We start from the raw sequence: 25068 nt of genomic DNA on the forward strand, positions 1-25068 counted from the left end.
TACTAGAAGTTAAACTCTGAAAAAAGTATATTATCAAGTTAAAAACAAAAAATATATATAATATATACAATTTATGTAATGTATAAAATCACTTTATATATATAATCACTTAAAACATTAGAAATAAAGTAAAAATTTGATGAGGGAAAAAATATATTAATAATAATAGCAGCTGTCCATTATTAATTTTTCCACAAGCTAGGCAGTTACCTAAACATTTAATATGCATGGTCTCATTTAATCCTAGAAAATAATTACTACTGTTATCTCATTCTACAGATGAGGAAACTCAGGTTTTTAGAGGTATTTTAACTTGATAGGAGACATACAGCTGAAAAGCAGCAGAACTGACATTCAATTCCAGGTCTATCTAACACCAAAGCCTATATCCCCCCTTAATTTCTATTTATGCTGCTCTAAGGCAATACACATTTTATTGAGCCCACATATTGAAACTCAAACTCTTCAACACAGTGGAAGAACATCCAAGTTTAAAAACAAAACAAAACAATAATGCTCTTTACTTAGTTCTTTAGCTTAACATATACAGTCAAACACAGCATAGCTCATGCATTGTTGGGACTACTACTTAGTTAAGCAGTGTCCCCTGGAGTCTTAGAATTAAAAGGTAAGAAACTTTTTAAAACCTCTGGAAAACAAAAAGTGAGTCTCAAAATACTATTCCAAAACACTCTAAATATATGTAAATCATGTTGGCAAATGGAAGAAAATTGTATTTTTCACTGTTTCAAGAGATGTTATTTCCCTCCCCTGCCCACCTATAATAGTCCCCTGCCCACCTATAATAGTATAAAAAATAATCAAGTTAAGTACAGGTGATTCTGTTTATTGCTTTTTATTTACAGGAGAGTGTCTAAATTGAGAATTAAAATGGAGATAGTTCCTCTCATGAGATTGCTTTTACCTATTTATCTTTTGAAATCTTTCAGAGTATGTCTAAATTGAGAATTAAAATGGATGACATTTCCTCTTATGAGATTGCTTTTACGTATTTATCTTTTGAAATCTTTGTGTTTCTTAGCAATTTATATGACCCCTTCATATAAAAAATAGTAAGCCTTGGTCTTGTTTACTGCAAAATTTTCCCCCAGTTTGTTATCTGCCCTTTTAATGTTGGTCTTTTTTTTTTCTGTTAATTTTCAGAAATTTAAACTTTCATATAATGTAATCTATTTTCCCTTTAATTACTTATATAACTAATAACCTCTGTCTTCTATCATCTAGAAATGTGATAAATAATTCATTTATATTTTCATCCAGTTTTAATGGCTTGATCGTTTTTTAAAAAGGTGAAATACTTGAAAATTACATTACATGTTCTTTTATTTCAAAAGGTCTTTCAATAAAATGTTCTCTTGTTTCACAAGTAAGGAAAATAACAAAAAAGGAAAAAAAAACAATGCAAAACATACAGAACACAGATTAAAGATCAAAAGTCCAAGTTCCCTCAAATTCTAATCAAGAGGTAACCCACTGTTTGGGGTACATATTTTTTCTATGCATATACTAAAATGTACAGGAAAAAGTACGTATAGCTTACTGACACTTCACCTCTTCCCCTCATGATCTTAGCTCATACATCCCCAATAAAGACTAAAGGATGCCAGATCTGGAGTATTTTAATAGTAATTCTGGAGACAGTACATCCATCCAAGATTTTCAGACTTATTTAATTATAGAATTCTTTATTCAAGTGACAGCAGTTCAAAGACCTGGTAATCTTTAAAACAGTGTTTTGGAAATGCTGGCTTAGCACTTGAGACAACCCCAAACTGTAATGTTTTGTGAATACAAAGTATGCAAATCAAATATTTAAAAAATGAAAGACAACAAACTTACTTGGGATACACTGGTTCATAAAGGTACTTGTCCCCTCTTGTAGATGTTATATGAAAAAACAAGATGTAGCCATTTGCCGTCTGAAAGATAAATTTTATTTACCATGAATTAAAGGGTAAGGCTATGACTGTAATCTTAATTTTATATATTGTTACTTTGAAAACACTTCAAGAACCCCCTTTTGAAGAGCTATAGCTTAATTATGCAAATAAAAAAATCACTTTGCTTCAATATAATCCATCTTGTTTAAAGTAACTCATGAAAGGGATTTACAGATTTCAAAATATTTCATAGGTAATTGAAATCAATAGTTCATAACATGCTGTAGACATTAATATTCTAAAATAACTTTATTATTCAATAATAGATGATTATTTTGCAAAATATACAGAACGTTTTAAACTCTGGAATAATACGGCAAATAATTTTTCTGAGTTTTTAAAGCAATTATGTCACCAAATAGTAAGTATGATGAAATTCTTGACTCTACTCAAAGTTTATATAGTGTAACTTCAGAATAACATATTTTATACATTTCAAAATCAATCAATTAGCCTCTGATTTACTACAAAATATATCAAGACAGAAGTAAAAACAGAGCAAACCTCCAACTTAAAAAATTTGAACATCAGCTAATTTTTCTAAGTTAATAAAATGTTTTAAAAATATAAACTGTATTAAGTGAAGTAAGTCAGAAAGAGAAAGACAAATACCATATGATATCACTTATATATGTAATCTAAAATATGACACAAATGAACTTATCTACAAAATAGAAACAGACTCAGAGACATAGAGAACAGACTTGTGGCTGCCGGGGGATGGGGGGGTGGGGGGGATGGATTGTGAGTTTGGGATTAGCAGATGCAAACATGTTATGCATAGAATGGATGAACAACAAGGTCCCTACCGTACAGCACAGGGAAATATAGTCAATATCTTGTGATAAACCATAATGGAAAAGAATATTAAAAAACGTATGTATATGTATAAGAATCACTTTTCTGTACAGCAGAAATTAACACACATTGTAAATCAACTATATTTCAATTAAAATATATATATAAATTATATTAAAACAAACAGTGCCATCATATGATCATGGCACATATCTGACTTGTAAAGCTCAAACAACCATTTTACATTTATATAAATACAATATTTAGCTTTTTCTAAACAAACATTTTCAGGCATTAACAGAGTGAAGTGGCAATGTTTTACCCAAACTTCTTTATATTCACACTGAATTCTTATCATTTTAGAGGCAGGAGGGCTTTTACCCAAAGTAGAACTAAAGAAACTGAAAAAATTATTCAAAGTTTCAAGTTTCTTTCCAGTACTCGTTTTCTGTTTTTCACATAAAGGAATGCCAGAGGAAATACTCAATTTCTTCAGCAAAGCCAGGTGTTTTGTTTCTAAGCTATAAACTTTAATATTTTAATGTATTCCAAAACTCTAATTCAACATATTGGGATACAAAAGAAAAAAGGTTAAAATCCTTCAGAAAAGATCATCATTCTAATTACTCATGTGCAATTTTTTATTCTTCTAATGTGAAAACTATGGGATCAAAAAGATAATGGATTCAAATCAAACCATATTGAAAGTTTCAGACATCATGACCCCGATATAGATTAGTGACTGTTTAAAATGTGTAAACTCTACTGTTACAGGGGCTAGAAAAGTAAAATAATACGGTCTAGTACTTAGATGAATAACATACAACCACTGTCTGAATATCAGTCACTCAAGGTCAAAAGTTCAACATTTCAGAATATCAAATGCTAATAATGTACTCAGAATTTTAACAAGTGCTTAGAAGACTATAATGCCAGGAAAAACATAGCATCACTTTGCACCAGCATTTAGAAATTTTATATAGACGGTATACTAGATCAAATTACAAATAATGGCTTGATTTACTATTTTGGTATTCTGTATCAATGATCTTTACCAAGTTTCTATGGCTTTGCATGTATATTAAATGCTATTTATTTCCAGATCTCAATGACATTCATCAGTGATAATTTCATGAACAGTCCTGCCTTTTTTTTTTTTTTTAACAGTCCTGCCTTTGAACAACTTAAAAAGTTTTGGTAGTAAAAACATGATCATCCTTAAAAAGTAGCATCTTTGTGTATCTATACTAAAACTGTTTTTATGCAGTGTTATGATGGCCCTTCTCTTCCTATCCCTAAAATACTGCAAAAAAGTATATAACTACTGCTTACTCTGTAGGCAACAATACCAATACCTTCTTTGAGTATACATCCATAAACACACGCACACACCTCAAAACTAACTTTTCTAAGTTAATGAAAAGACAAAATAAAGAACTTCGAAGTTCTCTTTCCTGTTATCCCTATCTTAACAATATTTTTTTCTTTCTCCAAGGTATATTACTGGATTATGTGCCTTTAATTACAGAGGCCCAACAATCTGTAGGCAACTTATATGACAAGTCTTTATGTCCCTTTCTTTTGTCTATCCATGAATTAGGGCCATAAGGTCATAAGGATAAAGGTATTGAGAGGATAAAAGAAAATCACTACTTAAATAGAGGCTGGAAGAGACAGCCTTGTCTCTACTAATGCTACTTAGAAGAACTAGAAACAATAATGTAAAAGGATATTAATAATGCAACAAATTATCAGTCAGAGAGGTATGAATATTAAAGTTTCACATCATTTATTTCAATTGCAAATCTAGTAACAGAGCTTTTAAAAAACCATGCAAACTACCTCACCTAATTCCACATTTTAAAAAGAAGAGATTGAATTCTACAGGTGGTGGTGGTAGTTGATACGGTTATCATTATTATTATTATTATTAACTGCCTGTTTCTATTCTGCTTTGTTTGGGCATTTGGGAAGTTTTCACTTGCCACCCCAAATTAAATGTATTTTTAAATTATTTTATGACTGATGCATGACATATATATTACAAATAGTAAACTTCTGTAAACAGGAGTAATTTAAATCTAACCGTGTCATGAGACAAATCAACTGCTATATATAACTAATGCTTAACCTGTAGGCAGCATCCCAATACTTTCCTCTACCAACCCAAATACTTTTTTGTACATGAATTTACCAGATAGTTTAGAATTCCAAGTCATAGTGCATTTCTTCCTCAGCATATACCATTTTTACCATAAAGAATAGGACAGATTTATGCATCTGGCTCCAATGACTTGAATAACGGCATCACAGAGATTTCTGTAATAACTTAAGAGAGAAGGATTTGATGATTTAGAGATGTATCTTCTATCCCAACATACTGTCATATCAGGTTTCAAATAAGGCTGATAACAGACTAGCATTTTTTAATTCTTTACACTGGTTTATAAATGATGTTCTCTGTTTTTAGCTTTATTTTTTTGTTATACATGTTCAAGTATATAAAATTACTCACCCCAAAGCATAAGATAATGATCTAACACTTTTGTATACTCTTTCAGACTTTGTACATTCATACCTATGAATATAGTTAAATGAAAAATAACAAAAATGGTTATAAATAACACATTCTCTCAAAGATAGGTGAAGAATATCTTTTGATACAAATAGTCATCAAAAATTATTATATTATTACTAGTTCTATCACATTGTTTTATATCAGAATACTTAAAAAAACAAAACACTTCTGCTTCCAACGAAGATGGATTAAGCTGAAGTCAATTTGTGCTTCCATCCGAAACAAACAACCAAAAACCAAACAAAATATATGAAACAATGGTTTTCAAAACACTGACAAGCAATGAAGGCTAGTGATCTCTGACACATGGAAAACAACTCAGGTGAGTTCTATGATTGTTCCAGCTTACTCTCTTGAGTTTCCAGGTCACAGCACTGAGAAGGGGAATAGAGACAGAGCCTGGCAGACTCCCTGAGTTGAGAAGACGATGTTGAGAGTCCAGGAAGAACAAGGCACTAACAAAATTTATATGACAGAGTACCAGAGTCAAGAGAGCTGCATGGAGAAAGAATCAAAGAGCACCAATAAGCACATGCATGTGAGGATACTACCAAGGCAGAAGAGAAACCAAAAGGATTAGTAAAGGGAACAGTGCATGGTGCTCCAACAGTCCAGAAAACAGTCCCTGTCCCACCAGCAAGACTGAGGAAACTCATAACGCACAGGGCATTGATTAGAATGCTCAGGAAGGCAGTCCTCAGGTATGGCTGTGGTAAATTGACTTTTTTTTTGTTTTTTGGGGGGTTTTTTGTGTTTTTTGGGGGGGGTACGCAGGCCTCTCACTGTTGTGGCCTCTCCCGTTGTGGAGCACAGGCTCCGGACACGCAGGCTCAGCGGCCATGGCTCACGGGCCCAGCCGCTCCGCGGCATGTGGGATCTTCCCGGACCGGGGCACGAACCCGTGTCCCCTGCATCAGCAGGCGGACTCTCAACCACTGTGCCACCAGGGAAGCCCTAAACTGACTTTTTAAACAAGAATAATAGCAATGTATGTTGGGGTCTTACCATATATAAAAATAAAACATGTATAATATATGTTTCTTCACCCCAACAGAATTAAACTAGAAATTGATGACATAAGATTTCTGGAGAACTCTCAAATATTTGGAAACTAAATAATATGCTTGTAGGGCTTCCCTGGTGGCGCAGTGGTTGAGAGTCCGCCTGCCTATGCAGGGGACATGGGTTTGTGCCCCGGTCCGGGAAGATCCCACATGCCGCGGAGCGGCTGGGCCCGTGAGCCATGGCCGCTGAGCCTGCGTGTCCGGAGCCTGTGCTCCACAACGGGAGAGGCCACAACAGTGAGAGCCCCGCATACCGAAAAAAAAAAAAATAATAATATGCTTGTAAATAATTCATGAATAAAAGAAGAAATCAAGACAGAAATTTAGAAAAATACAGGATACTAAAATTTGTGGGGTGTTATTACAGCAGTACTTAAGGGAAATTTTATAGCTTCAAATACCTGTATTAGAAAAAAAGAAAAATGCCAAATCGGTGACCTTGGGTTCTACTTTAAACAAGAAACAGATGAGCAAATGAAACCCAAAGTAAACAAATTAAAAAAAAAATAGAGGAAATAATACAGATCAGCATAGAAATCAGTGAAGTAGAAAACAAAAATAAAATCAATGAAATTAAAATCTGTTTTTTTTTTTTTTAAAGATCATTAAAATCGATATACTTCTAGTCATACTGTCCAGGAAAAAAAGAAAGAGAATAACCACTATCAGAAATGAGAGAGGTGACATCACTACATATTCTACAGATATTAAAATAACAAGGGAGTACTGTGAATAACTTTATGACAGTAAATTTCCAGCTTGGATGAAATGGATGGGTTCCTTTAAAGACACAAACTATTAAATCGTACTGAAAAGAAAGAGGTACCCTACATAGGCTTATATCTACTAAAGAAATTGAAATTTCAATTAAAATCCTTTCCACAAAGCAGAACAAAACTCTAGGCCCACATGCTATCACTGGTGAATTCTATCAAATACTTAGAAAAGAGGTATCAATTCAACACAAACTCTTCTAGAAAACCAACAAAGAGGGAACACTTTTGATCACATTTTATGAGGCCAGCATTACCCTCATACTAAAAGAAGACAAAGACATTATGAGGAAAAGAAACTACAAGCCAATATCGCTTATTAACACAGATGTAAAATTTATAAACAGTTTTAGCAAATTAAATCTAACAATGTATTAATACATCATAAGTAAATGGGGTTTATCCAGGAATGCAGGGTTGGTTTAACATTCAAGAATCTATAAATGTAAGTTACCATCTTAACAAACTAAAAAAGAAAAATAGTATGATAGTCTCAGTAAATGCAGGAAAGACATTAGAAAAAATCCAATATAACATTACTAATTAAAAATTTTCAGCAAATTAATGAGAGGGTTAATTTCCACAACTTGATAAAGGAGATTTACAAAATATCTATAACATGATTCTTCTTCTTTTTTTAATATTTATTTATTTATTTATCTTTGGCTGCACTGGGTCTCTGTTGCTGTGCATGGGCTTTCTCCAGTTGCGGCGAGCGGGGGCTTCTCTTCATTGCGGTGTGCAGGCTTCTCATTGCGGTGGCTTCTCTTGTTGAGGAGCACAGGTTCTAGGCACGCGGGCTTCAGTAGTTGTGGCACGCGGGCTCAGTTGCTGTAGCTTGTGGGCTCCAGAGCACAGGTTCAGTAGTTGTGGCACACGGGCTCAGCTGCTCTGCAGCATGTGGGATCTTCCCGGGCCAGGGCTTGAACCTGTGCTCCCTGCATTGGCAGGTGGATTCTTAACCACTGCGCCACCAGGAAAGCCCCTATAACATGATTCTTAATAGTAAAAGACTAAATGCTTTCCTCCTATTCAAAATTGTACTGGACAGTCTAACCAATAAAATCAGGCAAGAAAAAGAAATAAAAGGATCCAGATTGGAAAGGAAAAACGTAAAACTGTTTTTTGACGTCACTGTCTATACAGAAAATCTGGCGGAATCTACAAAAACAGTACTAGAATAACTGAGTTTAGCATGGTTGCAAGATACAAGATCAATAGAAAAATCAACTGCATTTCTATATACTATCAGTGAACAATCAGCAAATTAAAATACTGTTTTCAAAAACATCAAAAAATATAAAATACTTTGGGATAAACCTGGCAAAAGATGTGAAATACTTGTACACTGATAACAAAACATTGACAAAGTTAAAAATATCTAAATAAAGGAAGAGATATATGTTGTTCATAGGTCAGAAGATTCAATACTGCTAAGATGACAACTCCCCCCAAATGGATCCACATATCCAATGCAATGCCAGTCAAAATCTCAGCAGGTATTTTCATAGAAACCGACAAGCTGATGCTAAAATTCATACAGAAACAAAAGGTCCTAAAACACTGAAAACAACTTTGAAAACAAAGTTGAAAAAGTAACACACTGTGATTTCAAAAATTATTACAAAGCTAGAGTAATCAAAAGTAATACTGTATTAACACAGACAAATATATCATGGAACTGAATAGAGAACACAGACAAAACCCCACATACATGTGGACAACAGATTTATGACACAGATGCAAAAGAAATGCAATATAGAAAGGATAACCTTTTCAACAAACGGCGCTGGAACAACTGAATATCAATATGCAAATAATTAACTTAGATCCATATCCTGCACCATATATAAAAATTAACTCAACATATATCAGAGACCTAAATATAAAACCTAAATCATAAGACTTCTAGAAGAAAGCATAGGAAGAAGATAAGAGCCATTAAAAAATAAACTAATGAACCAGACATCATCAAAATTAAGTACTTCACGCATTCAAAAAATAGTGTTAAGAGAATGAAAAGACAAGTAACATACTAGGAGAAATTCTTCGTAAAGCATATGTGTAATAAAGGACTTGAATCCAAAATACACTAAGAACGCTAGAAACTCAACAATAAGAAAGCAAAGAACCCAATAAATAAAATGGGCGAATGATCTGAAAAGACACTTTACCACAGAAAACACACATGGCAAATAAACAAATGAAAAGATGTTCAACATCATTAGTTATTAGAGAAATGTAAATTAAAACTATAATGGGATACCACCACACAGCCATTAGAATAGCTAAAATTAAAAAGGCACACCTTAGGTTGGCAAAGAGGAATGAGAACTCTTGTACCCTGCTGGTAGGAATGTAAAATGGTACAACTGCTTCGTAAAAAGTTTAGCGTGTCCTTAAAAAGTTAAACATAAGGGACCTACCTTACGATCTAGCTGTTCCATTCATGGCTATTTACCCAAGATAAAAGGAAATATATGCCCATATAAAGATTTGTACATGAATGTTCATAGCACTTTTATTTAAAATAGCCCAAAACTATGAACAACTCAAATGCCCATCAACAGATAAATGGATAAACCAACTGTGTTATATTCAATAAGATACTCAGCATTAACTACTGATCCATGACAACATGCATGAATCTCAAAATAATTATGCTGAGTAAAAGAAATTAGAAAAATGTCATAGCACATACTGTATGATTCCATTTGTTTAAAACTCTAGTAATCTGTAGTGACAGAAAGCAAATCAGTAATTGGTTTTAGAGGGAGGTGAATCATGGCAGGATGGAGGAATTACAAAAGGGTACAAGGAAACCTGTGATGGATCTGTTCACTATCTTGACTGTAGTTATGGTTTCAAAATTTATCTAATTGTACATTTCAAACATGTGCAATTTATTGTATATCAACAGTACTTCAATAAAGCTATTTAGAAAAGAGGAATGGAAGTGATGGTTCGACTTAGAAACTTCTGCTTCTTGAAAAGCTTCTACCATCACAAGAAAGGCCTTATCTAGCCTACTGGAAAATAAGAGGTCACAAAGAAAACCAGAACAGACAGCTACAGTCAACTACCAGATATGTAACTAAGGGGCTATCCAGCATCAGTGGAGCTGTCAAATGACTGTAGCCACATCAGTACTAGAGGTGAGATCAGGAGAACCATTTGACCAAACCCAGTGCAAATCACAGAATGAGAGTAAACAAATGGCTGTTTTGAGCCACCATTTTGAAGATAATGGTTAACTGTGAAAAATAACAACCCTAACAAAAATAGTATAATTTAAGGAAGTATAAATAGTATGATTTAAAGACACCAAGTTATGGAGACAAGAGCAAAATTCAAAGAGATCCAGGAGAATAGCAGAGTAATCACTTCCAAAACAGTGTCTGGTCACACCAAGATGGGAAAAAAAAAGAAAAAAAAAAAAAAGAGAGATGAATGGGTACTATTTAGAACACTGTACTCCTCTACAATTTGCTGTATTCCACTCTCTTATAATACTTTGCTTTCAGCTGTTATTTGGTGACTCAATACATTAACATGCTGGGAACGGGAAAAAAAATCACAATGAAACAACAGGAATTCTAAATTAAACTGATGTCTTTCCCTTATTTATAAATAAATTATATTCTAATTCATGTCACAGTAACTCATGTTGTGGCAAAACAATCTACATTTCCATTTAGCTGGGTGTGAAAGAGAATATTAAGAGTAGCAATGAGAAATAGAGCTGGAATGGCAGGTAGAGGCCAGATCACAAGATGCTCTGAATACTAGGCTAAGAAGTTTGAAACACATTTTGAATGCAATGGGAAGCCACCAAAAGGTTTAAAGTAAGAATAATATAAGTGGGACTTCCTTGGTGGTCCAGTGGCTAAGACTCCAAGCTCCCAGTGCAGAGGGCCCGGGTTCGATCCCTGGTCAGGGAACTAGATTCCACATGCTGCAACTAAGAGTTCGCATGCCTCAACTAAAGACCCCGCATGCTGCAACTAAAGATCCCACATGCTGCAACCAAGATCCCGCGTGCCACAACTAAGACCCGGCACAGCCAAATAAATAAATAAATATTTTAAAAAATAAAAGCTGTGATTCAGAAATAGCTATGCATAATTTAGATGCATTTCAAGTAGACAAAAAAATGTAACTGAAAGTTTTGAGTTCTAGGCAATCTACAAAAGATACTAAAAGCCTGTGCTAAGGCAATGACAATGAGAATAAAGAGAAGAGGATGGCAGTAAACTAGAGACAGGACTTAGCAAAATACTGGTGATTGGATGGGAACACAGAACCAAGGGACTCCAGGTTTTTTCCTATTATAAGCAAAGCCTCAATAAAAATACTTACGCATATGCCTAAATATGCTGGTGCTACTATTTGCCAGACACAGTCCTAGAAATGAGACAGTACTTCAAATTCATTTTAATGTTCCTTGCGCATGGATATAGATCAATTGTCTAAAACTGAGGAAAACTGTAAGGATATTTATGGTCTGGTAACATGTCTACAAAAATTATATTCTACTTCTGATGCTCAGAGAATGCACACTCCCAAAAGCTATGGGCCAATTCTTAAAATGGTAAAGGATTTTCTTTCTCACACCCCATTAAAAAACAGTGTCAGTGAGATTTCTTTCTAAGGTACAAGTTGATAAGGAGGTGACTGTGGTTCTGTTGATGATACAGTACTAGAATTTTTAATATAACTGACATGTCAGAGCATACAATGACTATACCTGGGGATCAGGGGGAAGGCCATAAGAAAATTAAATGGGGATGACTGCTTTGGCTTTGACTTAATGTGCAGAGAGTGATGCTGTATTGCTCTATAGGTCATACAACTGTATATCCTTCTCACACAGTCGATCAATGATTTTTTTTGTAGAAGCAAATTTCAAAGCGTCTCCTAGATTCAGCTTTATTCCATAATAGCTAGTAAGATTAAACAACCATGCTAACAGAGAAAGGCAGCAAGGCAAAATTATTAAGACTTTCAAATTCTAGAACCAGCCTTCATGGGTTAGAATTCCATTATCAGTGATGTGATCTTAGGCACATAGTATTTATGTAATCTGGGGCAGGTGCTTTAACCTGTCTACCATAGTTAGCTCTACTATATGGTGGAAGCAATAAAATTACCTACCTTTAGAGGAGTGTTTGTTTTATGTATTCAGGTGTTCCTATATGGGTGCATACATGTTAACATATGCTATCCTCTTCTTATATTAATCTTTTTATCATTGTATAGTGTCCTTTTCTGTCTTTCTTTATGGCCTTTGCTTTGAAGTCTATTTTGTCTGATACGAGTATTGCTACCCCCACTTTCCTGTCATGTCGATTTGCATGAAGTATCTTTTTCCATCCCCTCATTTTCAGTCTATGTGTTCCTTTTACCCTAAAGTGGGTCTCTTGTAGGCAGCATGCTATAGCTTCTTGTTTTGTTATCCAGTCTGCCACTCTGTCTTTTGATCAGAGCATTTAGTCCATTGACATTTAAAGTAATTACTGATAAGTAGATATGTCTTTATTGCCATTTTAAACCTTGTTTTCCAGTTGATTTTGTATTTGTCCCTTTCTTCTTTTTGTTTTCCTTTTGTGGGTTGACAGTTTTCTTTTGTATTATCCTTGAGTTCTTTTCTTTTTATTTTTTGTAATCTATTGTGTGTTTTTGATTCGTGGTTACCCTGATTTTCAAATATGTTAACCCATTACTATATCTCCTTGCTTTAGACAGGTAGTCATATAAGTTCAAACACATTCTAAAAGATCTATATTTTCTTACTCCCCTCCCCTACATTTTGTGACTCTGATGTCCTATTTTACATCTTCATGTTATCCTCTTGCTGTTCATTGTAATTATAATCACTTTCACAAAATTTTTTGATTTTTTAAAAAATCTATGTACTGGCTTCCTTAGGTGATCAAACAATCCCTTTACGTACTTGCCTTTCCTATTGTGATTTCTCTTTCTTATAGAGTCTTGCTTCTTTTCTATTTAGAAAAGACCTTTCAATATTTCTTTTAGGATAGGTTTAGTATTGCTATATTCTTTTAGTTTTTGCTTATCTGGGAAATTCTTTATCTCCCCTTCTACTCTAAATGATAATTTTGCTGGGTACAGTATCCTAGGTTGCAGATTTTTCCCTTTCATGACTTTGAATATATCTTGCCACTCCCTTCTGGCTTGCAAAGTTTCTGTAGAGAAATCAGCTGATAGCCGTATGGGGGTTCCCTTGTAACTGACTGACTGTTTTTCTCTTGATGCCTTAAGAATCCTCTCTTCATCTTTAAATTCTGACATTTTAATTATAACACGTCTCAGTGTAGGTCTGTTTTAGTTCATTTTGTTTGCAACCCTCTGTGCTTCCTGTACCTAGATATGTTTCCTTCTTTAGATTTGGGAAGTTTTCAGCCATAATTTCTTCAAATACACTTTCAATCCTCTTTTCTCTTTCTTCTCCTGGGATCTCTATTATGCGTAGATTGGAAGGCTTAACATTACCCCATAGATCTCGTATGCTGCTTTCAATTTTTTTTTTCACTTGTCTTTCTGTCTGCTGTTCTGATTGGGTGATTTCTGTTATTCTATCATCCAGATCACTTATTCATTCTTCTGCCTTATTTAGTCCACTGTTCATTGCCTTTAGCTCAGTTTTTATCTTGGCAATTGAACTGTCTAATTTTGACTGGCTCCTCTTTAAAGTTTCTAGTTCCTTGCTACAGTGATCTGCATTTCTATCAATAATCTTTCTTAATTTCTTTAGCATTTTTATTACCTCCTTTTTGAACTCAGTGTTTGGTAGAATGGAGAGGTTTCTTTCATTTTGTGTTCTTTCAGGGGATTTCTCTTGTTCTTTTAATTGGGAGTAGTTCCTCCAATTTTTCACTTTACTCATATTTCTCTCTCTGAATTTAGGAGAAACAGTTATCTACTGTGGTCTTAAAGGGCTGTTTTTTATTTGGGAGCATCCCTGTGTAGCCTGTGTGAGTCCAGTGTTTTTGGTGCAAGGCCTGTATTTGGTATGGATGCCTGCCATGTTCTGGCCGTTATCCCCTTGACAGACGGGTTGTGTTGTGGTGACCAGAGCTTGCACTGGATGTTGGGCGGGGCCTCTTCTTTGCTCTGTGGTTGTCACAGCCCTGTTGGGAGCAGGGTCTGCTCCCCAATTGTTGGAGTAGAAGCCCCCAGATCCAGTTCTAAGCTACAGTGTGAGGTAGGCAGGACTGGAAAGCTCTCACTAGGAAAGGGGCCTCTGTGTATTTTTCTCCAGGAGCTGTCCACCAGGACGTGCAACTCCGTGATATCACCTGCCACCCGGTGTGTGCGCCCACAAAGTACAATATTGCTGGCACTGCCTTCAAACCAGCCTCCGCTACAGGAGCATCAATAATCAACAGACTCATACATTTCTCAGGGATGTGCATGCTCACAACGCCACTGGTGCGAAAACCCACCAAAGTCGCACTCCTGCACCCACTATTGGAGTGCTGGTAACCTGCTCAGATTTCAGCCCTGCCTTTGCACGTGCACACCCACTCTGGTGGCGCTTGCACACTCCCAAAACTTGCTGGTGCACATTTCTAAAGTCCGCAGTGGCTGCAGCCATGCCCCGCTGGGAGCATGCTGACAATGAGGCTGCCATGGTGGGCCCACACCCTTCCCTTCGTGTGTTGACAATGGGGCTCCTATGGCAGACCTGCGCTCCGTGCCAGTTGCATCCCAGACCACACTTCAGGCCCTTCAGGCTATCTCTGCACAGCCAAACCAAGTCCCCTCACCAGGTCTGTCCACTGAAGCCCGAGTTTCAGCATCCAGCCCCTGCACATACCGGCAGGCCTGCATGTCAGGCTGGAAAGTGCACCAATGTGCAAGGACTGTCTATGCTGGTCTCCCTCTACCCTACCTGGCTATAAGCTGGCTCCTGTATTCGTCTCTGAAGCTCCCTATCTGTCCCAGTGGACCTCCCAGCTGGTGAAGGAGGTTCCCAGGGTGAGGAAACCTTTCTTCTTTCACAGGTCCCTCCCAGGGGTCCAGGTCCTGTCCTGATTCCTTTTTATTTCCCCTTTCATCCTAACAAGTTACGTGGGCATCTTTCTTGCAGCTTTGGTTGTATTAGATCTTCTGCCAGCCTTCAGTGTGTATTCTGTGAGAACTACTCCACTTGTAGATGTATTATTGTATGTATCTGTGGGAGGAGGTGAGCTCCACGTCCTTCTATGCTGCCATCTTGACAGCTTGTCCCTTCTCGATAAAATCATTACTGAAAGGTAAGAGACTTGGAAGACAAATTCAGGAGCTCTGCAAATAATGAATTAAAGAAAGAAAACAGGTATGCTAACACATATATATGGAATTTAAGAAAAAAAAATGTCATGAAGAACCTAGGGGTAATACAGGAATAAAGACACAGACTTACTAGAGAATGGACTTGAGGATATGGGGAAGGGGAAGGGTAAGCTGTGACAAAGCAAGAGAGAGGCATGGACATATATACACTACCAAACGTAAGGTAGATAGCTAGTGGGAAGCAGCCGCATAGCACAGGGAGATCAGTTCGGTGCTTTGTGACCGCCTGGAGGGGTGGGATAGGGAGGGTGGGAGGGAAGGAGACGCAAGAGGGAAGAGATATGGGAACATATGTATAACTGATTCACTTTGTTATAAAGCAGAAACTAACACACCATTGTAAAGCAATTATACTCCAATAAAAAAAAAAAGGGAAGAAAACAAGACAAACCTTGTTCTATTCTTCTCTTATTTAGGAAAAAGAGAAAAAAAAATCCCTAGCTGCAGAAACAGACTGAAGTCTTCAGATTGAAACGCCTAAGACTCAGGTTTAATTTGGGTGGATTGGCCCGGGGTGGGAAGGAGGGAGGCAGGCAGAGGGAGACAATTTAATGAAAAAAAAAAAAAGATACAATCTTGTAAGTAAAAATAACTTAATTTCAATCACAAAGAGAAAAATCTTTCAGAGAAAAAGAATAGGTTTCCTGAAAAGGGAAAAGACTCAGATTAACACTAGACTTCTCACTAATAACCCTAGAAACCAGAGGGCACTAGAACATTACCTCATGGCTAGGAAAAAAAAAAAAAAAAAGAATCTCAATCTAAGAATCCTGTACCTAGACAGGATATCCTTCACCATGCTTAAAGAACAGTACGTTCAGATATTATTTAATATATGAATGCCCACTGTGTGCAGAAAATGCTCCTGGCATTGAAGCTATAGTGAAAATAACAAGCAAAAAGATATGGAACTAATATTCTGGGTTTGAAAAATGGACAGGGACTTCCCTGGTGGCACAGTGGATAAAACTCCGCACTCCCAATGCAGGGGGTCTGGGTTCGATCCCTGGTCAGGGAATTAAATCCCACACGCATGCCACAAGTAAGGGTTCACATGCCACAACTAAGGAGCCTGTGTGCCACAACTAAGGAGCCCGCGAGCCACAACTAAGACCCGGTGCAACCAAATAAATTAAAGAAAAAAAGAAAAATGGACAAACACAGGCAACCTACAGAAGAGGAACTGCAAAGGGCCAATAAATATAGGAAAAGATGCCAAACCTCACTAGCAATAGAAATTAAACAAATGGAAATTAAAATGACAAGACCATTTTTCACCAATCCAATGCAGGCACAATGTAGGTAAACAGGAATCTTAAGAACACATAGGAGTGACTCTGGAAACTGACACAATTTTATGAAAAAATGATTTGGCAATACTCATTAAAAAGAATATACATACACACTTTGACCCAGCAATCCTACATAGGGAAAAGTGCCCTAAAGAAATAAATGCGCCAATACAAAAGGGTATATGTATAACGATGTTTACTGTAGCACTGTTTATAGTTGCCAAAGGTCCATTAAGAGAAGAATAGCAAAGAGTATAAGAAACTTCCACACTATGGAATATTATACAAATACTAAAACTAATAAGTTAGAGTGTATGTATTAATCTAGAAGGGTAGTCATAATATACTAAGTGAAAAAAATCAAATTGCAGAGTAATGTGTAAATTAAGATGTTAATTTTGTGTGAAAATAATGAAAATTTCTATATTTATCTATTTAAATATCTACTCATCTGTAAGTTAGAATCCTATGCAAACATTCAAAATCAAGTTACAGAAAAATGTTGAAGTGAGACAATGTTCATGATATAACATGTCAAAAAAGCTGTACAGTAGCTTTCTATAAAGAAAAAATATGTTTTCAATAATCCTCTGCCTATGAAAACTCACAGATTTATCAAATGTGCTCCTCATGAACAGGTGACATTAACAGTCACTTATAGTAATATCACTTTGGATTTAAAAACAAACAGACTTCAGTAGCCTTTCAAATTCTATGTACTATTAAATATAAGTGTATCTGCAAACAACCGTTAAAAAGGTATAGGAACATAAGTAAAAACTAATGATTATCTGTGAGTAGTGAAGTTATTTATTTTTTCTTGTTTCTCTCTACAATTCTCAGATTTTCTTCATCGAACATTTATCCCCCTTATTAAAAACTAAAACTTTTAAAAATCCAATTCTCAAAACTATAAAACTCCTAAAAGATAACATAACAGAAAATCTACATGACCTCGGTTTGGTGATGACTTTTAGATACAACACCAAAGGCACAATCGATGAAATAAACTGATAAGCTTGACATCATTAAAATTACAAACGTCTGCTCTGCAAAAAATCTGTCAAAAGAATGAAAAGAGAAGCCACAGATTGGCAGAAAATATTTGCAAAAGACATATCTGATAAAGGACTGTTACCCAAAATAACAAAAAACTCTTAAAATTCAAAAATAAGAAAACAAACAACCCAACTAAAAAATGGGCCAAAGACCTTAACATGCACCTCACCAAAGATATATGGATGGCAAATAAGCATATGAAAAGATATTCCAGAGCATATGTCGTGAGAAAAATGCAAACTAAAACAAGGAGATACCACTATACACCTATTAGAATGATCATAATCCAAAACACTAACAACACTGTCAAAGATGTGGAGTAACAGGAACTCTCATTCATTGCTGATGGGAATACAAAATGGTACAGCCACTCTGGAAGACAGTTTGGCAGCTTCTTACAAAACTAAACATAGTTTTACCATACAACCCAGCAAGCGCACCTCAGCGCATGAAAGGAGTTGAAAACATGTCCATACAAAAACCTGCACATAGATGTTTATACCAGCTTTATTCATAACTGCTAAAATTTGGAAGCAACCAAGATGTCCTTCAGTAGGTGAATGTGTAAACTGTAATACATCCAATGATTTAATATTCATGCTGAAAAGTAATGAGCTATCAAGTCATGAAAAGACATGGAAGAACGTTAAATGCATACTACTAAGTGAAAGAAGCTAATCTGAAAAGGCTACATACTGTATGATTCCAATTATATGACATTCTAGAAAAGGCAAAACTATGAAGACAATAAAACAGATCAGTGGCTGCCAGGGGTTATGGGATATGAAGGGATAAATAGGTAAAGCACAGAGGGTTTGAGGGGCAGTGAAACTACTCTTTATATACTATAATGGTGGATACATGTCATTATAAATTCATCCAAACCCACACAATGTACAACACCAAAAGTGCACCGTAATGCAAACTATGGGCTGTGGGTGATAATGATTTTGTAACAAATGTATCACTCTAGTGGAGGATAATGGGGGGAGGCTATGCATGTGTTGGGGCAGGGAGTAATGCAAGAAATCTCTATACCTTCCTCTCAATTTTGCTGTTAACTTAAAATTGCTCTAAAAAAGTCTATTTTTCATAAAGTCCATTTATGAACTTATAATTCATATAAGCTAAACCATTAATTCATGTTTTAAATTATACAAACAGAGATGAATTAACTTATATCACTTGAATCAGGTCAGCATTTACTTAGCCTATTTAACATAAACCAGACTACAACAGCTAAATTTATGTTCATCATGACATCTCCAGTTGTATGGAGATGTATCTTCTAGAAAAAGACTATAAGCAATAACCAGGTAAAATAAAAACTGGACTTTCAGTAGCCAAAAAGAGTAAATTGTTTGTTATCTTCTCTTACATATGTATTTTACCCACCCCCAACTTGAGAACAGAAATAATTCCTAACTTCTTTGTTTTCTTAATATTTAGTATATGCAAAGGTTAATAAATTATTGTGAAATTGTTTCTGTAGAGGCTGTTTCTAGTTATCTGGTAACTGGCTCTGGGGTAATTAGGAGTGGGGAATAGTGGCCCTAGGTAAAGAGCTCCATAAAGGATGTGGTTGAGGGTACAGGCTGTGAAGTGTTTGGTTTGCACATGAAAGGAACATTAGCAGGTAATCCTTTACTATCTCTAGAAACTGGCTAGCCCTGAGAGGGGCAGTCTCTCCAGGGCCAGCGTCAAAGCATCAAAATACAGAAAAACAACAACACAAGATTACAGAGAGAAAACAAATTTTCATAAATTTTACTGTTACATAATTCTAAATATAATAGTGATGAAAATTTAGTACAATTTTTCTTTGTAATATATATCCACTAAAGAGAATGAAATTCTTTTTGTGGGGATAATATTTTTTGCTTAATTGAGGTTTAAAGTTAATGTTCCCCTGCCAACATAATACTCAATGGGGAGAAGCTGAAAGCCTTCCTGCTAAAATCTAGAACAAGACAAGGATGCCCACTATCACCACTTCTATTCAACATAATATTGGAAGTCCTAGCCAAAGCAATCAGACAAGAAAAGGAAATAAAAGGTATCCAAATTGGAAGGGAAGAGGTAAAATTGTCATAATACACAGATGACAAGATACTATATATTGAAAACCCTAAAAACTCCATACAAAAACTACTAGAACTGATAAACGATTTCAGCAATGTAGCAGGATACAAGATTAACATACAGAAATCAGTTGCGCCTCTTTACCCTACCAATGAAATATCAGAAAGTTAAAAAAAAAAAGATCTCTTTAAAACTGCATCCAAAAACTGAAATAAAATACTTAGGAATAAAACTGACCAAGGAGGTTAAAGACTTATATGCTGAGAATTATAAAACACTGATAAAGGAAACTGAAGATAACTCAAAGAAATGGAAAGACATTTCATGCTTTTGGACTGAAAAAATTAATATTGTTAAAATGGCCATACTACTCAAAGCATCTACAGATTTAAGGCAATCCCTAGCATAAAATTACCCATGACCTTTTTCACAGAACTAGAACAAATAATCCTAAAATTTATATGGAACCATAAAAGACCCAGAAGTGTCAAAGCAATCCTGAGGAAAAAGAACATAGCAGGAGGCATAACTCTCCCAGACTTCAGAAAATGCTACAAAGCTACAGTAATCAAAACAGCATGGCATGGTACTGGCACAAAAACAGACACATGCATAAATGGAACAGAGAGCCCAGAAATAAACCCACACTCAGTCAATCTTTGACAAAGGAGGCAAGAAGTCGTCTCTTCTTCTTCTACTTCTTGCTGAAGAAGTCTCTTCAGCAAGTAGTGTTGGGAAAGCTGGACAGCTGCATGTAAATCAGTGAAGTTAGAACACACTCTCACGCCACACACAAAAACAAACTCTAAGTGGCTTAAAGACTTAAATATAAGACAGGACACCATAAAACTCCTAGAAGAGAACATAGGCGAAACATTCTCTGACATAAACTGTAGCAGTGTTTTCTTAGGTCAGTCTCCTAAGGCAATAGAAATAAAAACAAAAATTAAAAAATGGGACCTATTCAGACTTATAAGCTTTGGCACAGCAAAGGAAACCATGAACAAAATGAAAAGAAAACCTATGGAATGGGAGAAAATATTTGCAAATGATGTGACCAACAAGGGCTTAATTTCCAAAATATACAAACAGCTCATACAACTCAATAACAAAAAATCAAACAACCCAATCAAAAAATGGGCAGAAGACCTAAACAGACATTTCTCCAAAGAAGACATACAGATGGCCAACAGGCACATGAAAAGATGCTCCACATCGCTAATGATCAGAGAAATGCAAATCAAAACTACAGTGAGGGGCTTCCCTGGTGGCGCAGTGGTTGAGAGTCCGCCTGCCGATGAAGGGGACATGGGTTCGTGCCCCGGTCCGGGAAGATCCCACATGCCACGGAGCGACTAGGCCTGTGAGCCGTGGCCGCTGAGCCTGTGCGTCCAGAGCCTGTGCTCCACAACGGGAGAGGCCACAACAGTGAGAGGCCCGCGTACAGCAAAAAAAAAAAAAAAAAACTACAGTGAGGTATCACCTCACACTGGCAGAATGGCCGTTATCAAAAAGTCTACAAATATTAAATGCCAAAGAGGGTGTGGAGAAAAGGGAACTCTCCTATACTGTTGGTGGAAATGTAAACTGGTGCAGCCACTATGGAAAACAGAGTTTACATATGATCCAGCAAGCCCACTCCTGAGCATATGGTCTGGAAAAAAGGAAAAGTCTAATTTGAAAAGATACATACACCCCAATGTTCAGAGCAGCACTATTTACAATCACCAAGACATGGAAGCAATCTAAGTGTCCGTCAACAGATGAATGGATAAAGATGTTGTGTATATATATACGAAATACTACTCAGCCATAAAAAAGAATGAAATAATGCCCATTTGCAGCAACATGGATGGACCTAGAGATAATCATACTAAGTGAAGTAGGCAGACAGAAAGAGACAAATACCACATTATATCACTTACATGTGGAATCTGAAATATGATACAAATGAACTTATGTATAAAACAGAAACAGAGTCACAGACACAGAAAACAAACTTATGGTTACCAAACGGGGATGGGGGTGGAGGAGGGATAAATTAGGAGCTTGGGATTAGCCAATACAAATTACTATATATATAAAAAAAAAAACCAAGGTCCTACTGCACAGCACAGGAAACTATATTCAATATCTTGTAACAAACCATAATGGAAAATGATATGAAAAATAAATAAATAAATATAAACATATATGTACATAACTGAATCACTTTGCTGTACACCAGAAACACAACATTGCAAACCAACTATATTTCAATTAAAAATAAAGTTAGTGTTCCCACGATCAAAATCAATTGCAAAGTTTCCTCTTAATGCTAGTCTGTAATGTGATTTTACATATTTATATGTGAAAATGTGTTTTCAAACCAGTACTGCCAAATACTGATATCAACCCATGAGCATATGATTTTAATTGAATACATTCATCACTTGGTAGGCAATTATAAAGTCTACCAGATTTCTTCTATGTTTGCCTATTAACATGTCATTACATTGTAATCACTTCCAACTGAAGGTTAGGTGGAAGCACTCCTCATTTGCACAATTATGGATTATGAATATGGAAATTTCTTTTGCAACTGCATCAAGATCCAAAAAATACTACTTGAACTGTGGTTTGACCTTAGAAAAAATACCTATTGCTAATTTTTCTTGGAAATAGACATCTTCTTGTTAACTTTTGACAGCAGTAGAAATATAAAAAGCAGCCTGACTTTACTTGTAATTCAAACATTAGCTGTCATCAAAATGGCTTAACCACATATAAGTTTCACATATAAGCGCTGTTTTGCTTTATAGTTTTAAATTCATTAGGAAACATTATCAAGTCTGCAGCAAAGCTATTTTCCAAAGCCATTCAATGCCCCACAGGTGATTAAGAGTGGTTCCTCAAGTTCAAAAAATTTCAACCTCACACATGAGCTCAAAAAATTCACAATAAATGTTTACCACTAACTGCTAAGCCATCAAAAGACTGTGGTCTTGGGCAAGTCAGGATATTCAGCTTCTATTTCTGACAAAAACTTAAAATAACCATCAGTTTTAAATGTTTACATATTCATAAGCTTTGTAAATTTGTCCAACTGAAGCCTTTTTCTGCTCCATGTTTTTACCACCATCAATCAAGACACCTTAGTGGATTCTACTTCAGGTTGTATTGAATTAGTGTTTTCTCAACTTTGAAAATTTTTTTCACCTGAAGTTGTCCCACACATGCTATTCATGGGGAGTAATTCTTAGTCATTTCACATTCTGTCTTGATATTCAAATAAACTGAGCAGTATTAACATTTGTCAATTCATCATAAGAACCAAGCAAACTTACTTTGATTGCACCTTCATTTTAATTTTTTATTTTTGTGAAAAAAATCTGATGTGATGAGATAATCCATTTTAAATTTTCTGATTTTTCCTACTAATTTCAGTGAGCTGGGAATACTGTGATGAGTACGTAGCTGGGTAATTTCAACTTATACTGTATTCTTCTGGCATCACTATAGTGTCATTCCATAATAAACACAATATTTTGCCATCTAATTTGGTAATAAAATAATACACATGTGCTTTAAAAGCATGAAATTCAAAATCTATTTTTCTCTTTTTATTCCTTTGACATGATCAGTATACACTAGTAATAAACATAATATGACATGTCACAATATAGCAATATGCGTGGCACTTGAAACAATGAATTTATAAATGCTTTATTATAATTTATACTGCACTGAGCAGAAGAGTGAAGAGATAAAGCACCATGTATGGTCACTGTCAGGATTACTCAACTCAGCTGTTGTCCCTTGAAAGCGGCCAGACAACATGCAAAGAAATCAGCATTTTAATACTCAAAAACAACATTATTGATGGACAATAAAATTTAAATTTCATATAATTTTCACCTGTCAAAAATACTATTCCTCTTTGATTTTTTCCAATAATTTAAAAACATAAAACTATTCTTAGTTCATGGTCCACACACAACAGGAAGCAGAGTAAATTTGGCACATGGTTGGTAGTCTGCAAACCCTTGCTGCAGGAAGTGAGGAACTACTCAATATTTTTTATTTTATGGAGCCACTTTCAGATGATTAACCCAGTCAGCATTATATAGCATGAACAGGAAAAGGACCGAAAGCAGAGAGATATCAGTGTAGTACTTGACAGTAAATGGAATCTAAGTACCTAATTCTAAAGTCCTTCTCTCCAATATACACTATCTGTGTAACTTTGGATAAAACTTACTTTCTCAAACCCTCAATACACTAATCTACTACGAAGGACAACTGTATCTACTTCGAAGCGTCGAGCTTAGAAGACATGATACACCTAATGCGGTTATAATAATAGTTACATGGAAGGTGCTCTCAATAAATGTATTATTGCTAATTCGAATTAGGGATGATGACAGCCCAAGAGCTGACAATAAAAAGGTAAAATTAACCAGACCTAAGCACATTAATGGAATAGAGGAGAAATGCAGAAATAAACCCAAATGGATATGAGAATGTAGTATAACATAAACACAAAGTTTATCATTTTTATGAGACATCCTTGGGAACAGAGGGCAGGATTTATAATATAAATTTGGGAATACCATGTAAATACAGATGAAAGCTTAAAAAATCTAGATTAGACTTCAAGGACAAAACAGCAAAGTGAGAGGAATAAAAAGAAAAGGATATAGGCACCGTTTAGGGATGGGAGGAAGTAGAAGAATCAAGAAAGACGATACAGTAGGAGTAACCTGAATAGAAGAATCGGTACAGCAATTCCTATCACAGATGGTAAATACTAATGGGTGTGAAAAAGTGAAAGGATCTCATCTAAGAGAATTAAATTTAAATGCGATGTAATGATTTCATAAGAAAACAGCATTAAAGTTGAAAAATGTACTTACTGACACAGCTATCATGGTACTATCTGGCCTCCATTCAGCTTGCGTGTAGGATCCAAACTGAGAAGATGATTTTGCAGGTTCCTTGTAGGTTATGATTAATACACTAGGCTGGAAGAAAACAGTTTTATTTTATTAATATCTCATAAAAAGTAAAAGATATCATCAAGTACACTGACAGTATTTTAATAATTCTAGAAGTATAATAAAA

General features: G+C 35.5%; 1 protein-coding gene across 3 annotated transcripts in view; it reads right to left on the minus strand.

The window, feature by feature from the left end:
• The window catches only part of RIC1 (RIC1 homolog, RAB6A GEF complex partner 1), a 136573-nt gene that overhangs the window by 73646 nt on the left and 37859 nt on the right, over positions 1–25068 (minus strand). For all 3 annotated transcript variants that reach the window (XM_004279111.3, XM_033404406.2, XM_033404407.2), the window contains exons 2-3: positions 24861–24968; positions 1861–1940 (exon numbers count right to left, since the gene is read on the minus strand). In XM_004279111.3, the coding sequence (XP_004279159.1) occupies positions 1861–1940; positions 24861–24968 (188 nt within the window). The remainder of the gene's footprint in view (positions 1–1860; positions 1941–24860; positions 24969–25068) is intronic.

Source organism: Orcinus orca, chromosome 6 (genome assembly GCF_937001465.1).
Source record: "Orcinus orca chromosome 6, mOrcOrc1.1, whole genome shotgun sequence".
In the NCBI taxonomy this organism is placed as follows: Eukaryota; Metazoa; Chordata; class Mammalia; order Artiodactyla; family Delphinidae; genus Orcinus; species Orcinus orca.